This window comes from Taudactylus pleione, unplaced genomic scaffold, assembly GCF_031769625.1.
Source record: "Taudactylus pleione unplaced genomic scaffold, aTauple2 ptg000073l, whole genome shotgun sequence".
NCBI lineage: Eukaryota > Metazoa > Chordata > Amphibia > Anura > Myobatrachidae > Taudactylus > Taudactylus pleione.
The window spans coordinates 5,202,763-5,222,077 of record NW_028284475.1 but is presented as its reverse complement, the minus strand read 5'-3'; the positions used below and the strand labels follow the sequence as shown (position 1 = coordinate 5,222,077).

Below are 19,315 nucleotides of genomic sequence, written 5' to 3'. Positions count from 1 at the left end.
TATGGGGAAGGTAGTTTCCAAGGATATCTCCTGTGGTAAATAACACCAGGACATTAAAGTAAGTTATTCATGTTATAACAGCCTAATGGGGGAAAAGGACTGTCGACTGCACACACCAGAGACAGCCATTTTGTGATGAGAACAAGTAGAGTGGTAGGGGCAGGATGACGTCGACTATTTGACACCGTGTTTCGAGGGCTGGCCGCACCTACTTTGCGGCCGATATACTCTCCTGGGCGGTTTGATTGCGGTCTCTGAAGTCCGAGAAATCTCCCCTATTTCGGGCCTCCGACCATGCCAAGAATCAGTGACCTCATTGAGGCACGAGGCACAAAGTTTGCCTGTCGCTAGTGGCTCTGTGCAGACAGACACCTCACTTACAAAGCGCACCCACTGCACGCCGCAAAATGACTAGGATTTGCACCACACGACCGAACGGTTTGCCCAGCGCACGCCAAGCTGGACAACCTGCTCTCAGGAGACGTCTACGGAAACCGAAGGCGCGTGTAAGATGTGCTCTGTGAGAATCCCCCACTGCATGAGGTGTAGTCCAATGGCAGGTGCACTTTTACTAGTCACGGTGCATCATGACTATTTTGCTAAAAACCCCCAGTTATCATTAAATTGGAAAAAGACGCCTGTGCCATGACTAGAGAGCCAGCATAAAACAAGAAATGGTCTGTACGAGTCACTGTGGAGAATATAAGGTGCAGAGCACTTTTCCCGCCTCACACACCTCCCTCCGAGTCCTGCGACTTCCTAATGCTTTGAAAATGACTGCGACCTCTGCCAGATGCGGTTCTCCCCAGGTGACAAATTGTCTGCTCGATAGTCACATCCGGAAAAATCACATTCACTTCGGCGTCCCCATTAGAGATAAACACGCTGAGCGACAAAGTGGACATTGATCCAGACCTATTCCTGGCCGGAAGACGGGCCTCTCTTCTCCTCACGTGTAACAGGAAACCATATGTATACTATACAGTACGGTTCTATGCAACGTAGGACTGTCAGTGCCCACTATGGTGCCAATATAAGAAAAATCACCAAAAGTTCCACCTTTGATTTAATTTCTTATCTTATTGCGGCAAATAAAAATTAGTTAGACATCTATCAAAGATCTCTTGCCGAGTTGGTGGCTCTAGTAAGCGTCCATTTTGTCGAAGAGTAAAAAATAATGTAATAGCTTATGCTAACACTTTACTGCCATGTTTGGGCCCGACTTGCTTTTATTGGGGAGCCAAGCTTGGTGAAATGGGCATTTTCCAGTCACCGTAGATATGGGGACTGCTTTTGCGATCGAAAATAGAGGACCAACCTCCGATATCTTTGATACCTTCATAATAAACGCCCCCCATACTTAAATATTGCACCAATCCTGTGTCAAGAGGCCCCTATTACACAAAATAAAGCCTCCTCGCAAAAACAAAACTGTTCATGAGGGAACCATTTTCCCTTGCACCGCACACTTCCTGTGGCAAATATATATTACCTCATAAGAGGCTAGTTCATATCCAATATGGCAACCTCCAACCAGAAATCCTTATGTGTAGTATAAATTGGACAAGGAACACAGGGCCTGATTCAGACCCGCTCGCGAGCGCTATGCGCTCACAAGCGGGTCGATGGTGGCCCAGTGTGTATGCGCACGACGGAGCCGGCTGCGTTGTGCGCATGCGTGAGACCCGGATAGCGACGGGCAATCCGTCGCTCTGGGTCTCGTACCAAAGGGGGCGTGCTGTCGATGTTGAGTGACAGCACGCCCCCTCTGCTGGGCGGGCCGGGTGCGTGGCTGCCCAGACGGAGGAACCCTTGTGGTAGGGTCTCGTTGCCGCAAGCTCTCTGGGGCTCTGGTCACCCACAGCTATGCGAGCGGCCAGGAGGCCGTTCGAAAAAACCAGAAGGCCGGCCCTGATTCAGAGCGAGCGCTCTGTCAGAGCGTCCGGCTCGGAATCAGGCCCACAATTAACTCCTCAGCTACACTGTGTTATACAATCTGCCCTGGTCCGGGGTACGACCTCTGCCTAGTCTGAGAACTGCTTCCCCTTCTGGTCATTGTTGATTTTCTCATTGTGAGATAAAGGATTGTACTATAGCCCTTGTGTTCCTCCAGGCCGGGCAGGCATATCCTCTCTTTGTTCTGCTAAATGCAACACAAATCAGATAGGAAGAGGAGGAAAAGGAGTTATACGACAGAATATTGATATTTATTTTGATGTTTGCACGATCTCGGGTAAAGATATAATGCTATTGCTTTGTGAGGCATTGATCGATCGTCATGCCAGATACGCTTGGCAGGACATTAAGGTGATTTAATTGCACCACATGGAATTAACATTAATGTATCCCATAACTGAGCTCCTATTTGAAATTATCTGCAGGAACAGAGCTCTCCTGAAAAGGAAAGTTTCACTCTGCCTGTCAGAGGGAATTTCCAGAGATCTCACTGCCGAACAGCTCCGAGGAGCAGTACATAAAACGTCTCTGATTTCAACTACTGTCAAAACAAGATTGTCAGAGGGAGGAGAGCTGACATATTATTTAGCTGAAACGTCCCCACTAGTGTATTTCCCTGTGGGGTGCATGTCACATTGCATAATAACAGGGCGTGATGAGCACGGTGGGCTGCTTATAGGAGTGACGCGACAGTGACAGCAGACGGCGGGTTCTTACCGGCAGATAAGCTGGCACTCCTCACAGGCGAAGATATAAAGGCATGACCTAAAGACGGGCTGGTTTACAAATGGAGGCAGCCATTTTGTTCGCTGAAAAGCATATAGGCCCATTTTGGCCACTGTGTATGTACATATATATATATATATATATATATATACACACACACATATATATAGACGCATGCACACACACCTTTTTGTGTGGTAATCAGTCCCTCTACCCACCAGCATTTAATATCTGGTTATTACTTGACTGGTTCACTGCAAATCAGTAAAATACTGAATATGGGCCTGATCCATTACCGCACGCAAGCTGCGATATTTTCGCACTGCGCATGCATCGCAGTGTGTGGGCGTGAACCGGCCGCTGTGATGGGGACTGCGATCTCAGGGACTACACCGATCCATCGCAGAGCGATTGACAGGAATTGCCGTTTGTTGGTGGTAACGGGGGGGGGGGGGTTGTTGGCCGAAAGCAGGCGTGCCATTGTGTTCGCACGTCGTTGCGGTGGCATGCTTAAATTATACGCTGTGATCGCCTACGCAGTCTGAGAGCGTGAGTGGAAGTTAGCAATTCCTGAGTAAGGTCAGGGCTTGTGCAAGTGTGGGCGTGAGGCTGCGATGGTACTCGATGTTATCGATGGTTTCGCAGTCTTGCTAAACAGTACGTTTGTGTGTAAGGTAAGTGGGCGTCCTTGTACAGTGCGATAGCGATCGCAATGGATTAGCATACTATCGCAGTTGAATTGCGTGCGTAATCGCAATTGCATACGGTAGTGAATCAGCCCCTATGACGTCTCACTTTATGTATTATGGGGGGAAAAAAATGCTACAGTGCTTAAAAGACTGGTGTGCAGAAGGAGGTGTGACCATAGCAACCAATCAGACCCTAGCTAACATTTCATAGAGTGTACGGGATAAATGACAGCTATAATCTGATTGGTTACTGTGGATAATACCCTCCACTTTCGTAAAAACTGCACTTATGTCAATTTACCCCTCTGCGACCACATTTAACTTTGGTTTAGTCACAGATGGAACCAGAACCTGTGAGAAGAATGCCTTTAGAGTGGAGTGGGGGCTTTAAGTCCAGCACGGGGCACAGGAGGGGTCACCGAGTGTTGGTCACTGAGAATCTGTCCTGGTGCCGGAAGCAGAGGTCAGAGACCCCACTAACGGGAGCTGGGTGATTGATTGTGCCGCAGATCAGAGGTCTCCTCATCTCCACCCAGTCATTGACCCTCAGGGTGCAGTGGGGTAGACAGAAGCACTCTGCTGTGCTGGAATTGGCCAGATAATGGGAACACGGTCTTTCTCAAACCCAAGCACTAGCTATATTCAAGAGTTTTTTGTATTTTATTCGAACCTAATAGCGGAATCATATTTTACTATCAAAGAAAAAGTAGAAAAATAAAGTGTATTTGATGTAGGCCTGGCATAAAACTGGCACATCTGTTATGGGTCCAGACCAGTGGCAGTAAAATCCACTTCCTACAGGGACTGCCCAGCAGTGGCAGGGACTTCCCATTGGAAGCGCTCCCTGCTAATCACAGCCGGTCAGGCAGAGTCGGGAGGAGGAGTTTTCGCCCCCCTGTGACTGCCATAGCAGGGAGCGCTTCCCATGGGAAGCGGTCCCTGCTAATCACAGCCGGTCAGGCAGTCCCGGGAGGAGGAGTTTTCGCCCCCCTGTGACTGCCGTAGCAGGGAGCACTTCCCATTGGAAGCCACTGCTATTACTGCAGCCCTTACCAGTTTCTAGTGGCTGCAGCCAAGTCCCTAGAAGCCGGCCAGTTTGCTAATTTATATGCATGCGCGGGATCCTGTACGTGAGCCTAATTACAGACCTGCACGCGTCTTGTGAACATTGCGCTCAGTTGCGTCATTCTAGCGTCTGAACATAATCGCTGCCTTTCAATGATCCCGGAGGCTGTAGCCAGGTGCAGGGGGACATGCACCGCCATTGTGTCATTGCAACCCGACCCACCAACGCAGTCCGAGACCATGATTTGCTGCGTTATGGAGCGGAGAGCCTGGCCACGATGACATCCATTCCCCACACCGCCTACTTCTCTCTGAGAGTGGCCTACTCCCTCCACAGTCCAGGAGAGACCTCCAAAATTCATGAGTCTCCTAGACATTCAGGAGGCTAGGTAAGTATATCCTAAATTTAATACATACATTGTTTTATCACCTACTGTATATGTCTTGTCATTGAATAAGGCCCTGATTCAGAGCCGGACGCTCTTTGTGAGTGCTCGCTCTGAAACAGGGCGGCCTTTTTTTTTTTTGCCCGGCCTCCAGGCCGCTCGCTAAGCCATCATGCTTGCGACGAGACCTTTGTGGTAGGGTCCCGTCCACCGCAAGCCCCAGTGAGCTTCCTGCTCAAATAGAGCAGGAAGCTCACTACTGACATCACGAGTGATGTCAGTAGGGCCGCCCACAAACGGCAGGCGTTCCTTCAGGAACGCCTCCGTTTGTCCAGCCACCCCCCCTCCCTACAAAACGGGGCGAGCTGTCGATCAACATCAACAGCCGCCCCGTTTGTAGCGAGCCCCGGAGCGAGTGAGAAATTCGCGGCGCAGTGCCCCACCATCGACCCGCTTGCGAGCGCATGAATCAGGCCCTAAGTCAGCTAAAAGAGCAAAGTGTCTTTTTGTTGTTGAATTGTGCTGAAACTAGAGTATTTTCTTGACAAAATGGAGGCCGGGGGAGTGGGGGCTATATTGTTATACGGGCCCAGAGAAGCAGGTCGGTCAGTACTCAGGAATATCTCTCAGTGAATAGTCTAATGATAAGGTGAATAGGTCTATAGATTGTTCTCCTCCTAATCCCGACGCACGTCTGTATTTCTCTGCTACGCTTCTAAATGTCCCCGTCACCCCGTGTGGATGCGTGCGGGAGAATACAGCCGCTTTATAAATGAATCTTAATGATAAGATTATAAATCATTTAATAATTGTCCACAACACTGTAAGAGGCACACGCCTCCTGGAACACACTGTACTGCCATATTGCAATGGCCCTCAGGGAAAACAGGGGGGGAGGCAAGATGGAGACTAAGGTTTCTTGACCTATGGGGGACACCATAAACGTATACACCATAAAATGTAGTCAACATCTACAGTACAGGCGGCGGGGGAGGGTACTTCGAAAAAATCTATACAGAAAAGGTCATACTGTATTTGGTATAGAGATGTCTCATTAAAATGTGGAGACATGAGAAGGTGATGGTGAGCATTAGTATAGGATTTATTATCGTGGGGGCATTTGCTTACAATGTGCAGCCGTAATGGGGTACTTGGAAAACATTTCAAGACATTGGAGGTATTTGGCAGACACATAGGGGTAAATTTACTAAAGTGAGAGTTTTTAGAAGTGAATTTTAAAAGCGATGTTGCCCATAGCAACCAATCAGATTCTAGCTATTATCTTCTAGGAGGTTCTAGTTAAATGTTAAGTAGAATCTGATTGGTTGCTATGGGCAACGTCACTTCTAAAACTCACTTCTATAAACTCTCACTTTAGTAAATTTACCCCATAGTGTAAATATTTGTGGACATGTTCCCCATAGTAACCAATCAGATTCACTAGGGGGTAAAACTTACTAACAGTTGATTTAATCAATCTAAATCGGTCAACATCGATGTTGGTTTTCAGAGGCTAAGAGGTAAATTACTAAAGTGAGAGTTTTTAGAAGTGGAGGTGTTGCCCATAGCAACCAATTAGATTCTAGCTATTATCTTCTAGAAGGTGCTAGTTAAATGTTAATTAAAATCTGATTGGTTGCTATGGGCAACATCTCCACTTCTTACCTCTTTACCCCTAAATCACACATTTCCTAGTAGACCATTTTTTTTAATATCGATTTTTAAGTGTTAGTAAATGTGCAGTTCCTGAAACACAACATCGATGTTGATCTATTTAGATCGATTTTTAAATCAATTAAAATCGACCTTTAGCTAATTTACCCCTAGCTCTCAATTTCCAGACTATACTATAAAATCCTAGAAGCTGTAGTAACTTTGGCTTTTGTTACAAGACACCATCCGCAGAGATGGGATGCTGGGAGTTGCAGTCCTACAGCAGCTTCCGAGGAGTTTGCGACTAGAACTCCTAGGCGCGGCGGGGCAGGAGCTAACTGCGGCACGCTCGCTTCTCAGTGACAAAATGCCCGGTTGGCAGATGGCATCAGTGTATAATTCACAGAACAGTATGCCGCAGGCCCCCGGGCTCTGACTGGGTGACACGCACAACGGTTCAGTAATCATGACATGACAAGACACATGGCACTGTAGGAACACACAGTCCCGCCATAAGACAGAGGGTGGGGGGACGGGGACGAGGACACTAAACTTTACAGCGGGGGCGACCAAGTTTACTTAAGGCAAGTGGCCGCATCTGTCTTGGATTCCAGCCAGCCCGGCCCTGGCACCCGTATGGTTTCTTTAGGTTTGTTTGTTTTGCTCTCAGCCGCTACCGGCAATGTACTCACAATAGGAGTTTATTAACGTCATAGTAACGTGGAAACGTTTTCCGGGAATTTTGCCCAGTGGAATGCTGACCCGTTTTATACCATGTTATTTTCGTTACATCAGTGTGGATATACGGGCTTGTGAACAGCTGTATATAAGGACCCTGCCATCCATTCTATAAATAAGCGACGTTGCTATGAGTATATCAACCCTTGTAAATAATAATAACAGTACAATCAGAGACTTCTGATGCCATCGGCCAAAATCAGAGGTTCAGAGGTCTTCACCTCATGCTAAGCATAGCAACCAATCAGCCGCTGGGTTTCATTTCCTACGTTACGCTAGACAGACGGAAGCTCTTTGCGGATTGGCTGCTGTGGCTCCTTGCTAATTTTCCATCTAAACGCAATTTTAGTAAATGAGCTATTAATGATTAATTGTATCCTTGTCTTTAACAGCAGATGATACATTGTAACATATATAAGCTCTAAAGAAATTAATTCTGCATTAAAGTGGACCCATTGTCCAGTATTAATAAAGATATATTCACTAGCAATTAGTGGCGTCATTGAAGCATAGGGGGACAAACTTGACTAGGGTCCCCTTCTTCCTGACCACATGCAGGTCCGCCTGACCCTACCCACGCCTGGATGACGTGCGGGTGACTGTCCTGACAGAATTGGGACTATTGGAGATATGCGATTGGTCACTGCATTTAGGCCCTGATTCAGAGCTGCTCGTTAGCGGCAGTACGCTCGTTCCGAGCGATGTTCGCACATTTGCGCATGCGTACGGTTTTTATTACGCATGCGCGAACCAGTCAGTGCGGCCGAAAATCGTTTGTACGCTATATAGCGAATGCCTGCTATTTTGAGTGACAAAATGAGGCGTATGTGGGTGGTAACAGGGGAAGGTGTTTGAAAACGGGGAGTGGAGATCAGAACGCAGGCGTGCTTAAAGGTCAAAACGGGCGTTTTATGGGTATGCATAATTAATACAGCAGCGTCATCGACCACATCAGTTGGGTGTCTTTTAGCCAGAACTGCTCGCAATATAGCGGATGAAAAAACCAACCCCAAGAATAGCGAGCAGTTCATACGCTGTTCGATGTACTCGATTAATCTAATAAATAGCGGACATGACGTATGGTGCGATAAAAAGGAGAAAAAGTTTTATTGTACTGGAGGCCCCTCTAGCTACTTAACGGTTAAAGATACAAGTTAAGACCCCTTAAGCTGACCCCAGCCCTCCCCGAATTGGCTTCCTAGAGAGGATAAACTGCATTTCCTGCCTGTTTTCTCATGGATGAAACAAATGCAGCCTTTGGTAATGTAAACAGGCTGTGTGATTAATGTGAAGAGAGAGACCTATTCCCCCCCCCACCAGTTTCTCCACTAAACCTTTCAATGTCAAATCTGTGTGCCCCAAACACCCCCGGCCTTCGCCCACTCCAAGCACCAGTGCTGCCCTCTGCAGTCGTGGGGCACAAGATGTTCTCGCGGCTATAGATCCTCGCGGAGTGCCTGGGCTGCAAATATTAAATTATGGATTTTATTTTTCTGCTAATGTTGTAAGTCGTTATACTTAGTTAAACGTAACAGGCTGGAGCAGCCTTTGAATGTGTCGGAGATACACTTGGGCGCACTCTGTTCTACAACAAAGAATCACTTAATTTTTTATCCGTGATCGCCATATCCAAGTATTTCTTACGACCAAATATAGACGCAGTCTCAATGTTGTATCTGTGTTTTGTAAATAACTGCTGTGGGATACCTGGGAACGTCACATGACTGGGCTTTAAAGGCCAAGACCAATCAGAAGCTGGCATCATTACACACCTACTTACTGATTTTTGAGTATTCCCAGCCCCCTCAACTCTTCCAAACTTCTATTTAAAGGACTGGTGGTGATAAAGTACCAAACAGGAACCCACCTGCCTGCTATTCAAGGGGGCACTGACCATCAAAGAGCGAAACCTAACGTTGGAAAGGGTTTCAGGAGATATTTATCATTGCTCCTAACCAGGACGGCTACTCCGATGGGCAGGTGCCATGGTGAAGCCTGAAGCGAGTGCTGATGCTAATAGCAGTGGCCAAAGTGTACCCCACCGAGTCCTGTCCCGCCAGTGTCCCTGCACACTTGTCGGAGAGCTATTTCAATAGGAGAGAATGAACCATCGCCATCTGACGCTATGAGAGTCGCGCCCTGAATGGGTAGGTTAGGATAGGGGTGAGAATAGTTACCGAAATCCACCGGCATGCCGCTGTCGGTATTCGGACCATGGGCACTGTGTACATCGGGATCCCGTACCCAACCCGTTTGAGTACAGGATTGGCCCCAATCTCTTTAATGCCGCATGATGCCCTAGGAAAATAAAGTCCCACTTTCCCTGCCAAAAGCCAAGTGGGAAATGGGTGTGAAGTAGTGAACCAATCATGAGCCACAAAGAGTTTCTGGCTTGTGATTGGTCCTCCCACTTACTCTCCCCTCTCTTGGCATTTAAAGATTTTCAAGTGGCATTTTAGCATTTAAAAATCAGATTCGTGCTCAGGCACCCAGGACCTAGCGGTGTGCCCAAGCTGAGGCATTTTGGGGGGCATGATGAGAAATAATGGACGCATTGAGTGAATTTATAAAATAAAATGTCAATTTTCTTTATCCAAAAGTCTACATTATATACAGACGGTCCACAATCATTACAGCCTACGGTTTAGCCATTCCTACGACTTTCAGGCCCACCCTTCACGGGAGGTAATTGCAAGCTCTTCGGCCTAGGCTGAAATACTGGAGCGGCTCTCTTGGGAACCAGTTTGGAATACATGAAGAAATGTCACTTTGATGGCGAAAGAGAGGAGGCAAACTATTTTATCTAATAGGAATGCGTCACACAGGGCTCATCTCCATGTAATTCTAGAGGAGGGCGCTGGCGTGTGTCTAACCTTTCTCTCCCTGTCATCCCCCCCCCTCCCCCCAGGGTGTCAGACGCACAGATAATCCTGCATCAGGCGCTGCCTGCAACCGAGAATCTTACTAAGGAGACAGGGTGCCCTGACAATTACCCAGCGCACCCCATTAAGGGTCTTCTATCCTATAGCATGCTCAGACCTGAAATAACCACCTTCTGGTAGGTACAGATGCCGGTCTCTGACCCATCTCATACAGGTTGGGGTGTAGGAAAGGAAAAAGGAAACAGGCAGTGACGTACGGTGAGGTCAATTGCTGGGAAGGCACACATGGAGATGGCCCTGAATGCTGGGAGCCTGTCTCACCCCCAACTCACTGCAACTCTCCCCTCACTACACTAAGCTTCAGTTTCCATTTGGGTCTCCTACCTGCATCACTGTGTCTTCTCTTGCTGCTGCTGGCTGAGCTCCGATCTCTAAACACTGCAGGGAACTTCATGGTCACATGACACATCCAAGGTGTCCATCTGTGCTCAAGACAGGCCCCCAAACTCAGAGGCATGCCTCTATTAGCTCTCTTTCTGTGCAGCTTACTGCCTGTGGTGTGGCCCCGCCCCCAGCTCTGCAAGCAGTGTCTGGCTGTACAGAAGATAGGCTGAGATGTTGCTGCCTCATCTCTCATCTCCCTGCAGTCCCAGGGAGCTCCACAAAGCTGGCGAGTGTTAACGATAAAAATGATTACAATAAACAAAGAATATGTTAATAAGTTATAAATATCTTCTTTGCATTACTCCAATCATTTTAATATCAAATCTCTGGAGTATGACAGGGGAGGCTCTGCCTCTCCTGACCGCACGTCCCTGGAAACAGGACCTCCACTCTTCTACGTCCTCAACATTAACATGCAGGAACCTGGTAATATCGTCGTCTGTTAACGATAGCCATCACCGTTTCCTCTCTCTCGCTTCACAGATGTGTCACACTGGTTATCTCTTCTGAATACGGAATAGCTTTAAATGCAGCGTCCCCGCTCAAAGGCTCCGACACAATGATTCATCCCCACTTAGAGAAGAGCTTATTGTACGGCCTCTGGGATGTATATACTCTCATGCCTGTTCTTATCCCCAGGATCATTCTGCCAGTGCAGTATAAAAAAGAAAAAAAAACAAAAAACAGTCTGCCAGTTCACTCGGAAGAACCACTTAAGTGTCCGGCTTGGAAAAGCGATTGAACGCTAAAAACTCCCGACTCCGTAATACAGAACCTGTTCTCGTTTCGAGGCTGGAACTTTGCACCGGTGTCCCCACATCAAAGACTCCTTACCGCGTTCTTTCAAAAAAGTGTCGGCTCTAAGGAATTCGAAAAACCCGTCCGGCGCTGGTTGGCTCTGCAGGCTGAGTTGAGCAGTAATGGACTCTTATTTTATTTTATTACAAAACCAATGGACTTTGCATGTGCGAAGCCACCAGTATGGCTTCATAAATCCGTAGACGTGTTTGCTCCTCTATAACCACATTTGCACATGTGCAGAGCCTCATTAAGCCCCAATAGGGCCCTAGGCAAATATATCGGTTTGGTCACCCCCTACCCCCACCCCCCTCTCGTCAAAACAACACACACAAAAATGGGTCTGCGTAATCCGGGCCCATGAGAGTTGTAGGCAAGAGCGGAGGTTGCCTAATAGATAAACCAGCTCTGCGCATATACAACACTATCGGCCTGATTCAGAGCCGGACGCAATTAGCGCTCGCTCGTCCAGTAAATAGGGGATGGCTATTCAAATCAACCGTTCGCTCTTTGCGGTCTGTTCACGCCTCTAGGTCTGAACGAGCGAACAAAACATGCGGTCGTTTTTTGAAAAAATACGCCCCCTGGCCGCTCGCATCCTACGTCATGTCCGCTATTTATTAGATTAATCGAGTACATCGACCAGCGTATGAACTGCTCGCTATTCTTGTGGTTGGTTTTTCCTACCACAATTTTGCGAGCAGTTCTGACTATAAAATAACCCAGTGACGTGGTCAATGACGCTGCTGTTTTAATTATGCACACCCATAAAACGCCCGTTTTGACCTTTAAGCACGCCTGCGTTCGGATCTCCACTCCCCGTTTTCAAGCACCTTCCCCTGTTACCACCCACATACGCCTCCTCCTGTCACTCAAATTTTCAGGCATTCGCTATTTTGTGAGCACATGAATTTCGACCGCACTGACTGGTTCGCGCATGCGTATAACGATCCGTACGCATGCGCAGTTGGGCAAACATCGCTCGGAGCGAACGAGCGGCCGCTTACGAGCGGCTCTGAATCAGGCCCTATAACCACAAAGACATAAGTAGAGTGTGATGGTAGAGATAAGTCATCTGCACATGCAAATTATACAAGTCATTGTGTGGGGCGGGATGCGTTCGGCATCCCGGCGATCTGGATGCTGGTGCTCCTATTACTGGTGCAGAAATCCAAACCGCCGGGATACCGAAGGTAAGTATCGGGGTGTTAGGTACTAAGGGGGGAGTGCTAGGGTAAGGCACTGGGGAGGGGGAGGTTAGGCACTAGGGGGTGAGGGACTAAAGAGGGGGGGTTATAGTAGGGAGAGGGTTAGCATACCGACCAACAAGTTCCTTAGTACTTTTACTGACACAATATGATCAAAAAGTGACAAAAGAGCGAGTAACATTGGCGTCTATTTACAAAAGTACATTTGAATGCCGCAATTAATAATAAATACGCCCCGTGGGTGGTGGGTAACGATTTCAAGAGCATTGACGCGACACTTCTGTGTGTATATTTGCAGTGTTATTTTTTACTGACATCTCCTTTTTGTTTTTCTCACTGACGAGTGAAAATGTGACTTTTTTTCAATTCTGCAGCGTTTATAGAATTTCTGGCGGCTGGCAATCCTGGGGGGGGGCTACAGAAAACGCCACTGAGTCACAGAACATCTCCGCAGCATTTTCTAGGCTGCTCAGTCAGCAGCAACACAACACACACACACACACACACAACACACACACACACACACACACAACGCACACACACACACGTTTCCTGTTAGGCACCGCTTAGTGTGAAACCTGTCACATTCTGCCTGCTTTCCATGTCTCCCTTCCCAAACAGGTGGAGTGTGAGGGAAACTTCATTCATCAAGGCACCAATTTACAACCTAAACCTCCTCGGTGCTGTGTGAGATCACGCCTGAAATATGGCAGCGGGGAGGGGGGCTCAGTACCACCGTCAGCTCACTGGGAGGGGGGGGGTGACACTATCCTACCAAATGTATATAAATGCTGCATGAGTTTTGTCTGTCCCCCTGCTCAGTGTGTGCGCTTTTAAAATTCACTGCTGCTTCTGCGTGTAAGGAGAGGATAAAGGCACCAGGGCAGCCGATGTTTGCTGGTGGAAGTGAGAATATGGTCATTTTATACCGGTAATACTCATGACACTAGAAGGTGGCGGTGTCTCTGTGCACCAGGGGTTAAAATCAGACAAATGGAGGGGAAATGATTAACCGTTTATATCCGCTTGACCATACTGAGGATATTTTGACTGATCTAAACCCTAAACAATCAGAGCTGATCAGTAAACTGGATCTGCCTAGGAGTTTGGACCGTTCTGACTGTGCATATGGATTGTCAGCTCTTGGGGAGAGGGACCACTGGGTAAAGGTCTTTATGCACAATATAAATTAACTTTGGCATACAGTGTACGTTATGTACTGACTGCAAGGTGTAAGAGATTATCTCGGGCCGCTGTAGAGACAGATAGGGTCTGGTACATAGAGCCACCAGCAGACACACAAAGCCACTTGGCGGTTCCCCTCTTTCTACACCATCAGCAGTATCTTGCTTGTAATGAGATTACTAACCCCCCCCTCCCCATCCCATGGGCTGCAGGTAAACAGACGGTCCCAGGCAGCACATCCTCGCTCTCTATTAAACAGGCCCTTGGGACTCAGGCTCAAGCCTCCCACCTCTACCTCCTGCGGCCCAGGAGAAGCCATTGTTACAAATCCTGGCAGGCTGACAGCAGCACAGGGGACAGCGGCCAGCGACGCCGCGGCAGCCGTGCCATCATCACAACGTGCGGAAAGGGTTAAATCCGTGGGGGCCAGCAGCCGGTGGTCTTCCACGGGCCTTGCATTGCAGGCTCAGTTTGCAAGAGACCCCCTTCACTTCTATACACAGTACTGCGCTATGTATATGCAAGACCCCCCAAAACAGGCCCCTAGTCTCTGACAGCTCCAACAATGCCTGGAAAATAAGGGGCTGTCCCAGGGATTGTTATTCTCCCAGCTGTTGTACAAGTCACGGCGGAAGCTCTGTTCACCTTATTAACCACTGCCCTGGCACAGCGGGGGAAGTATGGACTATGGGGTAGTCACTGACTGATGTAATACGGAGGGGGCGGCTGTTCTGTCAATCACGCCATTGGCCATTTTAAAATCCGGATGGACAAAAAGCTAAAATCAAAAGTCAGGCAAAGTTTTAGATGAGTGAGATGGTGACAAAGTGACTTCATTCCAGAAAGATGCACACTGTGTCATATATATATATATATATATATATATATATATATATATATATATATATTTTTTTTTTAAATATAGTCATGACTGCTATGTTATAGAATTAAATTGCCCACATCACCGTCAGGAGTTCGTACCTTGTAGCAAACTCTATACTATTCTCAATGAGCTCATCTGATAGAACTTACGCCCAGTCTCATGCACTCCTGGAGGAAAGTACTTTATATTAGGTGATAAATAGAGATCTTGCACAGGTGGGGACGGTTCGGTGCAGCGACCAGCAGAGGTAAAGGCATTGGCTGTTACGCTGATCACTACCTGTATCTCAGTCTGGGGGAGGAACCACCAGCCTATCGCTGTGCATGGCAGAGATATTGCTTGGCACACAGGCGGCAGCGATCTGAGCTACTGCACATCTCTCTAGTAGAGATATCGCTCTGCGTACAGGACATTGCTCTGCGTAATAGAGCCAAAATGAGACATATTGCTGAGACTCTGCATAAGAAACACTGTTCTGCATATTACAGCTGATTCTGTATGAACACATTACTCTACATAGGATGGCTCTGTACAAGAACAATTGCTCTGCATTTAACATGTTACTCTGTATACAAGGCACTTTGCACTGCATAAAATGTTCTGCATAAAATGTTACTTTGTATACAAGAGACTGCACTGCATAAACTGCTCTGCATGTAGAATGTGACTTTGTTTACAAGAGACTTTGCACTGCATAAAATGCTCTGCATAAGAAACATTGCTCTGCCTATAACAGTATGCTCTGCGTAAAAGAAGCGTTGCTTAAATACAATACTCTGCCTAACAAATATTGCTCTGCATATAACACATTGCTCTGCTTAAGAGATACTCTGCACTGCATAAATTGCTCAGTATATAAAAAAAACAATCACTCGGCATTAACCCTAAAAAGAGACAAAGCACTCCTTAAATACAATATTCTGTAACACAAACATTGCTGTGCATATAAAACATTGTTCTGCATAAGAGAGACTGCGCTGCATGAATTACTCTGCATAACAATATTAGTCTGCAGAGACAAAGCACTGAATAAATACATTACTCTGCGTAAGGAACATTACTCTGCATATACAACCTTGCACTGTGACTTTGCACTGCATAAATTGCTCTGCGTGCAAACCATCGCTCTGCACATAACACTGGCTCTATATAAGAAACACTGCTGAGCAAATGACACATTGCTCTGTATAAGAGAGACCGTGCGCTTCACAAATTGTTCTGCATATAACACACTGCCCTGCGTATAACACACTGCTCTGCATATAACACACTGTCCTGCGTATAACACACTGCTCTGCGTATAACACACTGCCCTGCGTATAACACACTGTCCTGCGTATAACACACTGCTCTGCGTATAACACACTGCTCTGCGTATAACACACTGTCCTGCGTATAACACACTGCTCTGCGTATAACACACTGTCCTGCGTATAACACACTGCTCTGCGTATAACACACTGCCCTGCGTATAACACACTGTCCTGCGTATAACACACTGTCCTGCGTATAACACACTGCTCTGCGTATAACACACTGCCCTGCGTATAACACACTGCTCTGCGTATAACACACTGTCCTGCGTATAACACACTGTCCTGCGTATAACACACTGCTCTGCGTATAACACACTGCCCTGCGTATAACACACTGCTCTGCGTATAACACACTGTCCTGCGTATAACACACTACCCTGCGTATAACACACTGTCCTGCGTATAACACACTGTCCTGCGTATAACACACTACCCTGCGTATAACACACTGCCCTGCGTACACTGTAAGAAACCGTGCTCTGTAGACGGGAGACTTCGCACTGCATGAACACATCACGCGTCAGGAGCATAAACATTTGTTCTCCATATCTTAAAGGACAATGATGGGCAGAATCCCACACGCACACTCAGGCTGTGAAGGGGTTAAATCGGCCGCAGTTACAGTTCCTTGGCATTAGTGGATCGGGAAGGGGAATGAGTGCAGCTTAGCAGACCTGGGCAGGGGATAGACACAAATGAGAGAAAGCAGAGACAGCTGATGACTTCTGTTTGACTCTGAACACCCAAAATATATATTTCTTTGGAGTAATACTATTGTATGATTTGCACCCTTTAACCCCCCCCCCCCCCCTGTATAGGGCAGCAGCGGTGACCGGCAGCGCCCGGCAGGATTGCGGAGACCTCGGGGACAAGTTGTCAGGAGAACCCGTTATTTATGGAAGGGGTAATGTGCCCGGGGACTTCTGCAGGTTTTGTTGGAATGGGAAGGGTTAAACACCCCGTTACCCTAAACACAATCCTACTGGTCATCCCGCAATCCTAAAGAAATACACTACTGTAATATATATATATATATGTGTGTGTGTATGTATATAAGTACTTGCTGCTGCAGGAGTCATTTCTGCTGACTGAAGGGGGTTTAAATAAAAGTGGTGGGGGGCTGTGAGCAACACCTCTCCTAAGCCAGAAACACAGGGATGATTAATAAGCCCCCCCCACCCAGCGATGACCCCCTGCCGCTCTCTCTGCCTCTTTTCCGCTATGCATGAAAACTTCAACAAACAATGAAGGACCAGCGATGCCAAACACATCTCATCCCACTGGCAGCAACCGGCCCACCGAATCCTCACTCTCTGGTGACAGCCGCCGCTGGACCGCAGAGCTTACCATAAAAAAAACAAAAAAACAAAAACACCAAAAAAAACCCACCACCACTGTACTGCGCCTCTGCCTAGGCAGCCGCCATCACCACCACCAGCAGCGGCAGCGATATCAATCTGTGCAGCATCAGCTGGGAGATCCCAAAAGTGAGCGTCGCGGAGACAATGGCCCACAGAGAAGACGGAGAGGAGTCTTACCTTTCGGAGGGTGAGGGGTTGGCAGGTTTCCCTCTATCGAGGAAGGCAGGAAAAGGTCAGATCAAAAGAAGACAATAGGATGCCAAGGGAGGAGGGGGGAGGGAGGTTGGTGCTGGGGTGGCACATGCCCCAGATTCCTAGGCTGGAGAGTTGTATAATTCCGTGCGGTGTCAGGGCTGCTGCTGTGTCTCTATAAACTGAGGGCAGAGCAAAACAAAGTACTGTATGCCAGGATCTCCGAAGTCTGAGACAGCCTACCATCACTCCCTGATTCCCAGCACCAATAACATCCCGACGCCTCTCCCAGCACCCGCCTCTGCTCCTCCTATATCTCCTCAGCCTGGGTCTGCCTTCTGCTGCTCAGCCTCTAGAGCTGTCATTCCGTCCCTCCACCCAACCTGTCACACACACACTCCGTCTTTCCTCCCTGACAGCATTTCTACGGTGACTGAGCCACCGAGATGCCCGGGCCAAGCACAGGCCCAGCTCGGGGCATGGTGCGGTGTCGGTTGGCAAGCGGCTAGTCCTAGAGCTATGGGGGGGGAGATACTAGGTCCGGTATAGTGCTCTCGTTTCGTGCATTTTTGTTTTGGAAGTCGCCAAGTTTTTGTGGGCAGAGAACGGGTCGCAGAGATCAGAGGTGACGTCTTGCACCCGTAATCAGTCGCAGGAGTGATAGTGATAATGCACAGTGATCGGGATTTCGACGCCTGCCATTAGACCCTTGCCGGGATTAGACAGTCGGGAAGCCGGCGGTCGGCGTTTCGACCGTTGCTTTCCTGACTGCATCCCCAGCGATCAGAGCTCACAGATTATACAGATAATATTTGCAGGAGATTATACACATGGCCCCAGGCAGTGCCAGTCTTCCGCTCACATCTTCACCCAAGCTTGACCCCTTTCACCTCAGTGGCATCTTTCAGCGTCCATCCACAATGCTTCTCCCCTCAGTCTACGCTGTGACAAAGCTTCGCTAGCCCATGCAGGACAGGAATGGTTAAATCCCACTCCTTCACTGCCAGGAGGCGAGAATCCCGACCCCCGACAAAGGTTGCGGCACACACAGGGCGCCGGGCTCCTTGTAGCTGCTAATTGGAGTTGGAAGGCAGTAGTTAGATCATGTCACAGCTGCCTCTGTCATCTGTCTTTGTGTCACTGAGAAGGGGGCCGAGAGGGGGGGGGGGGGGGATGGAGATTCAGAGACCTTCCTGCAGCAGGGAGACTGACTGCAGGGTAAAGCCTGTACAAGTGTCACAGGTGTGTGGTCTGACCTGTGGGCGTCGGTCCCGAGATGCCCATGTACCATTCGTATGGCCCATTTGATACTGAACTCTGCTGTCAGTCTGTCCTAGTCCTCCTCTCCCGTGCACGGTGCGCCCTGCGTAGGCCGTGCAGTCATGGCGAATTACCTAGGCAGCTGATGGAGCCCCCGAGGCCCTAACAAAAATAGGCCGACTTACAATGTGTTTTGTGTATTTCTGAGGCAAGGACATGCTCATTCCATCTAGTTAGAGATAGAGAGTTTGCAGGAAAACATGGCAGGAATCATACATGAAGCGGGCAGAATGGATAGGCTCGGCCCTCAGAATATGCGCATACACTGCAGGATTGTGGCCTGTGACAGAAATGTGCATGTGGGACACAGCAAAAACATCACCTCAGTGCATTCTACTACAGTGGTTCACACACTCGGTCCTGAAGGCACCTTAACAGTCCAGGTTTGAAGGATATCCATGCTTAAGCACAGGTGACTTAATGAGTACCTCAGTCAGTTTGATTATATCAACTGTGCACAATCATGGATATAGGGGATGCAATGCTGTCAGATTTACCAAGCTGCGGAATATT

At 48.1% G+C, this 19,315-nt stretch overlaps 1 protein-coding gene across 5 annotated transcripts in view; it reads right to left on the bottom strand.

The window, feature by feature from the left end:
- Positions 1–18,946, bottom strand: part of SEMA6C (semaphorin 6C) — a 150,088-nt gene extending 131,142 nt beyond the window's left edge. For 2 of the 5 annotated variants that reach the window (XM_088467612.1, XM_088467613.1), the window contains exon 1: positions 17,468–17,684. Coding sequence is in view for 2 of the 5 variants with exons in the window: in XM_088467611.1 (XP_088323737.1) it covers positions 18,739–18,766 (28 nt within the window). In the remaining 3 variants the exon portion in view is untranslated. Of the gene's footprint in view, positions 1–17,467; positions 17,685–18,738; positions 18,812–18,927 lie in introns of those variants that run through there. The other 3 variants (XM_088467615.1, XM_088467611.1, XM_088467614.1) reach the window with 3 other exon arrangements.
- Positions 18,947–19,315: the final 369 nt, after the last annotated feature.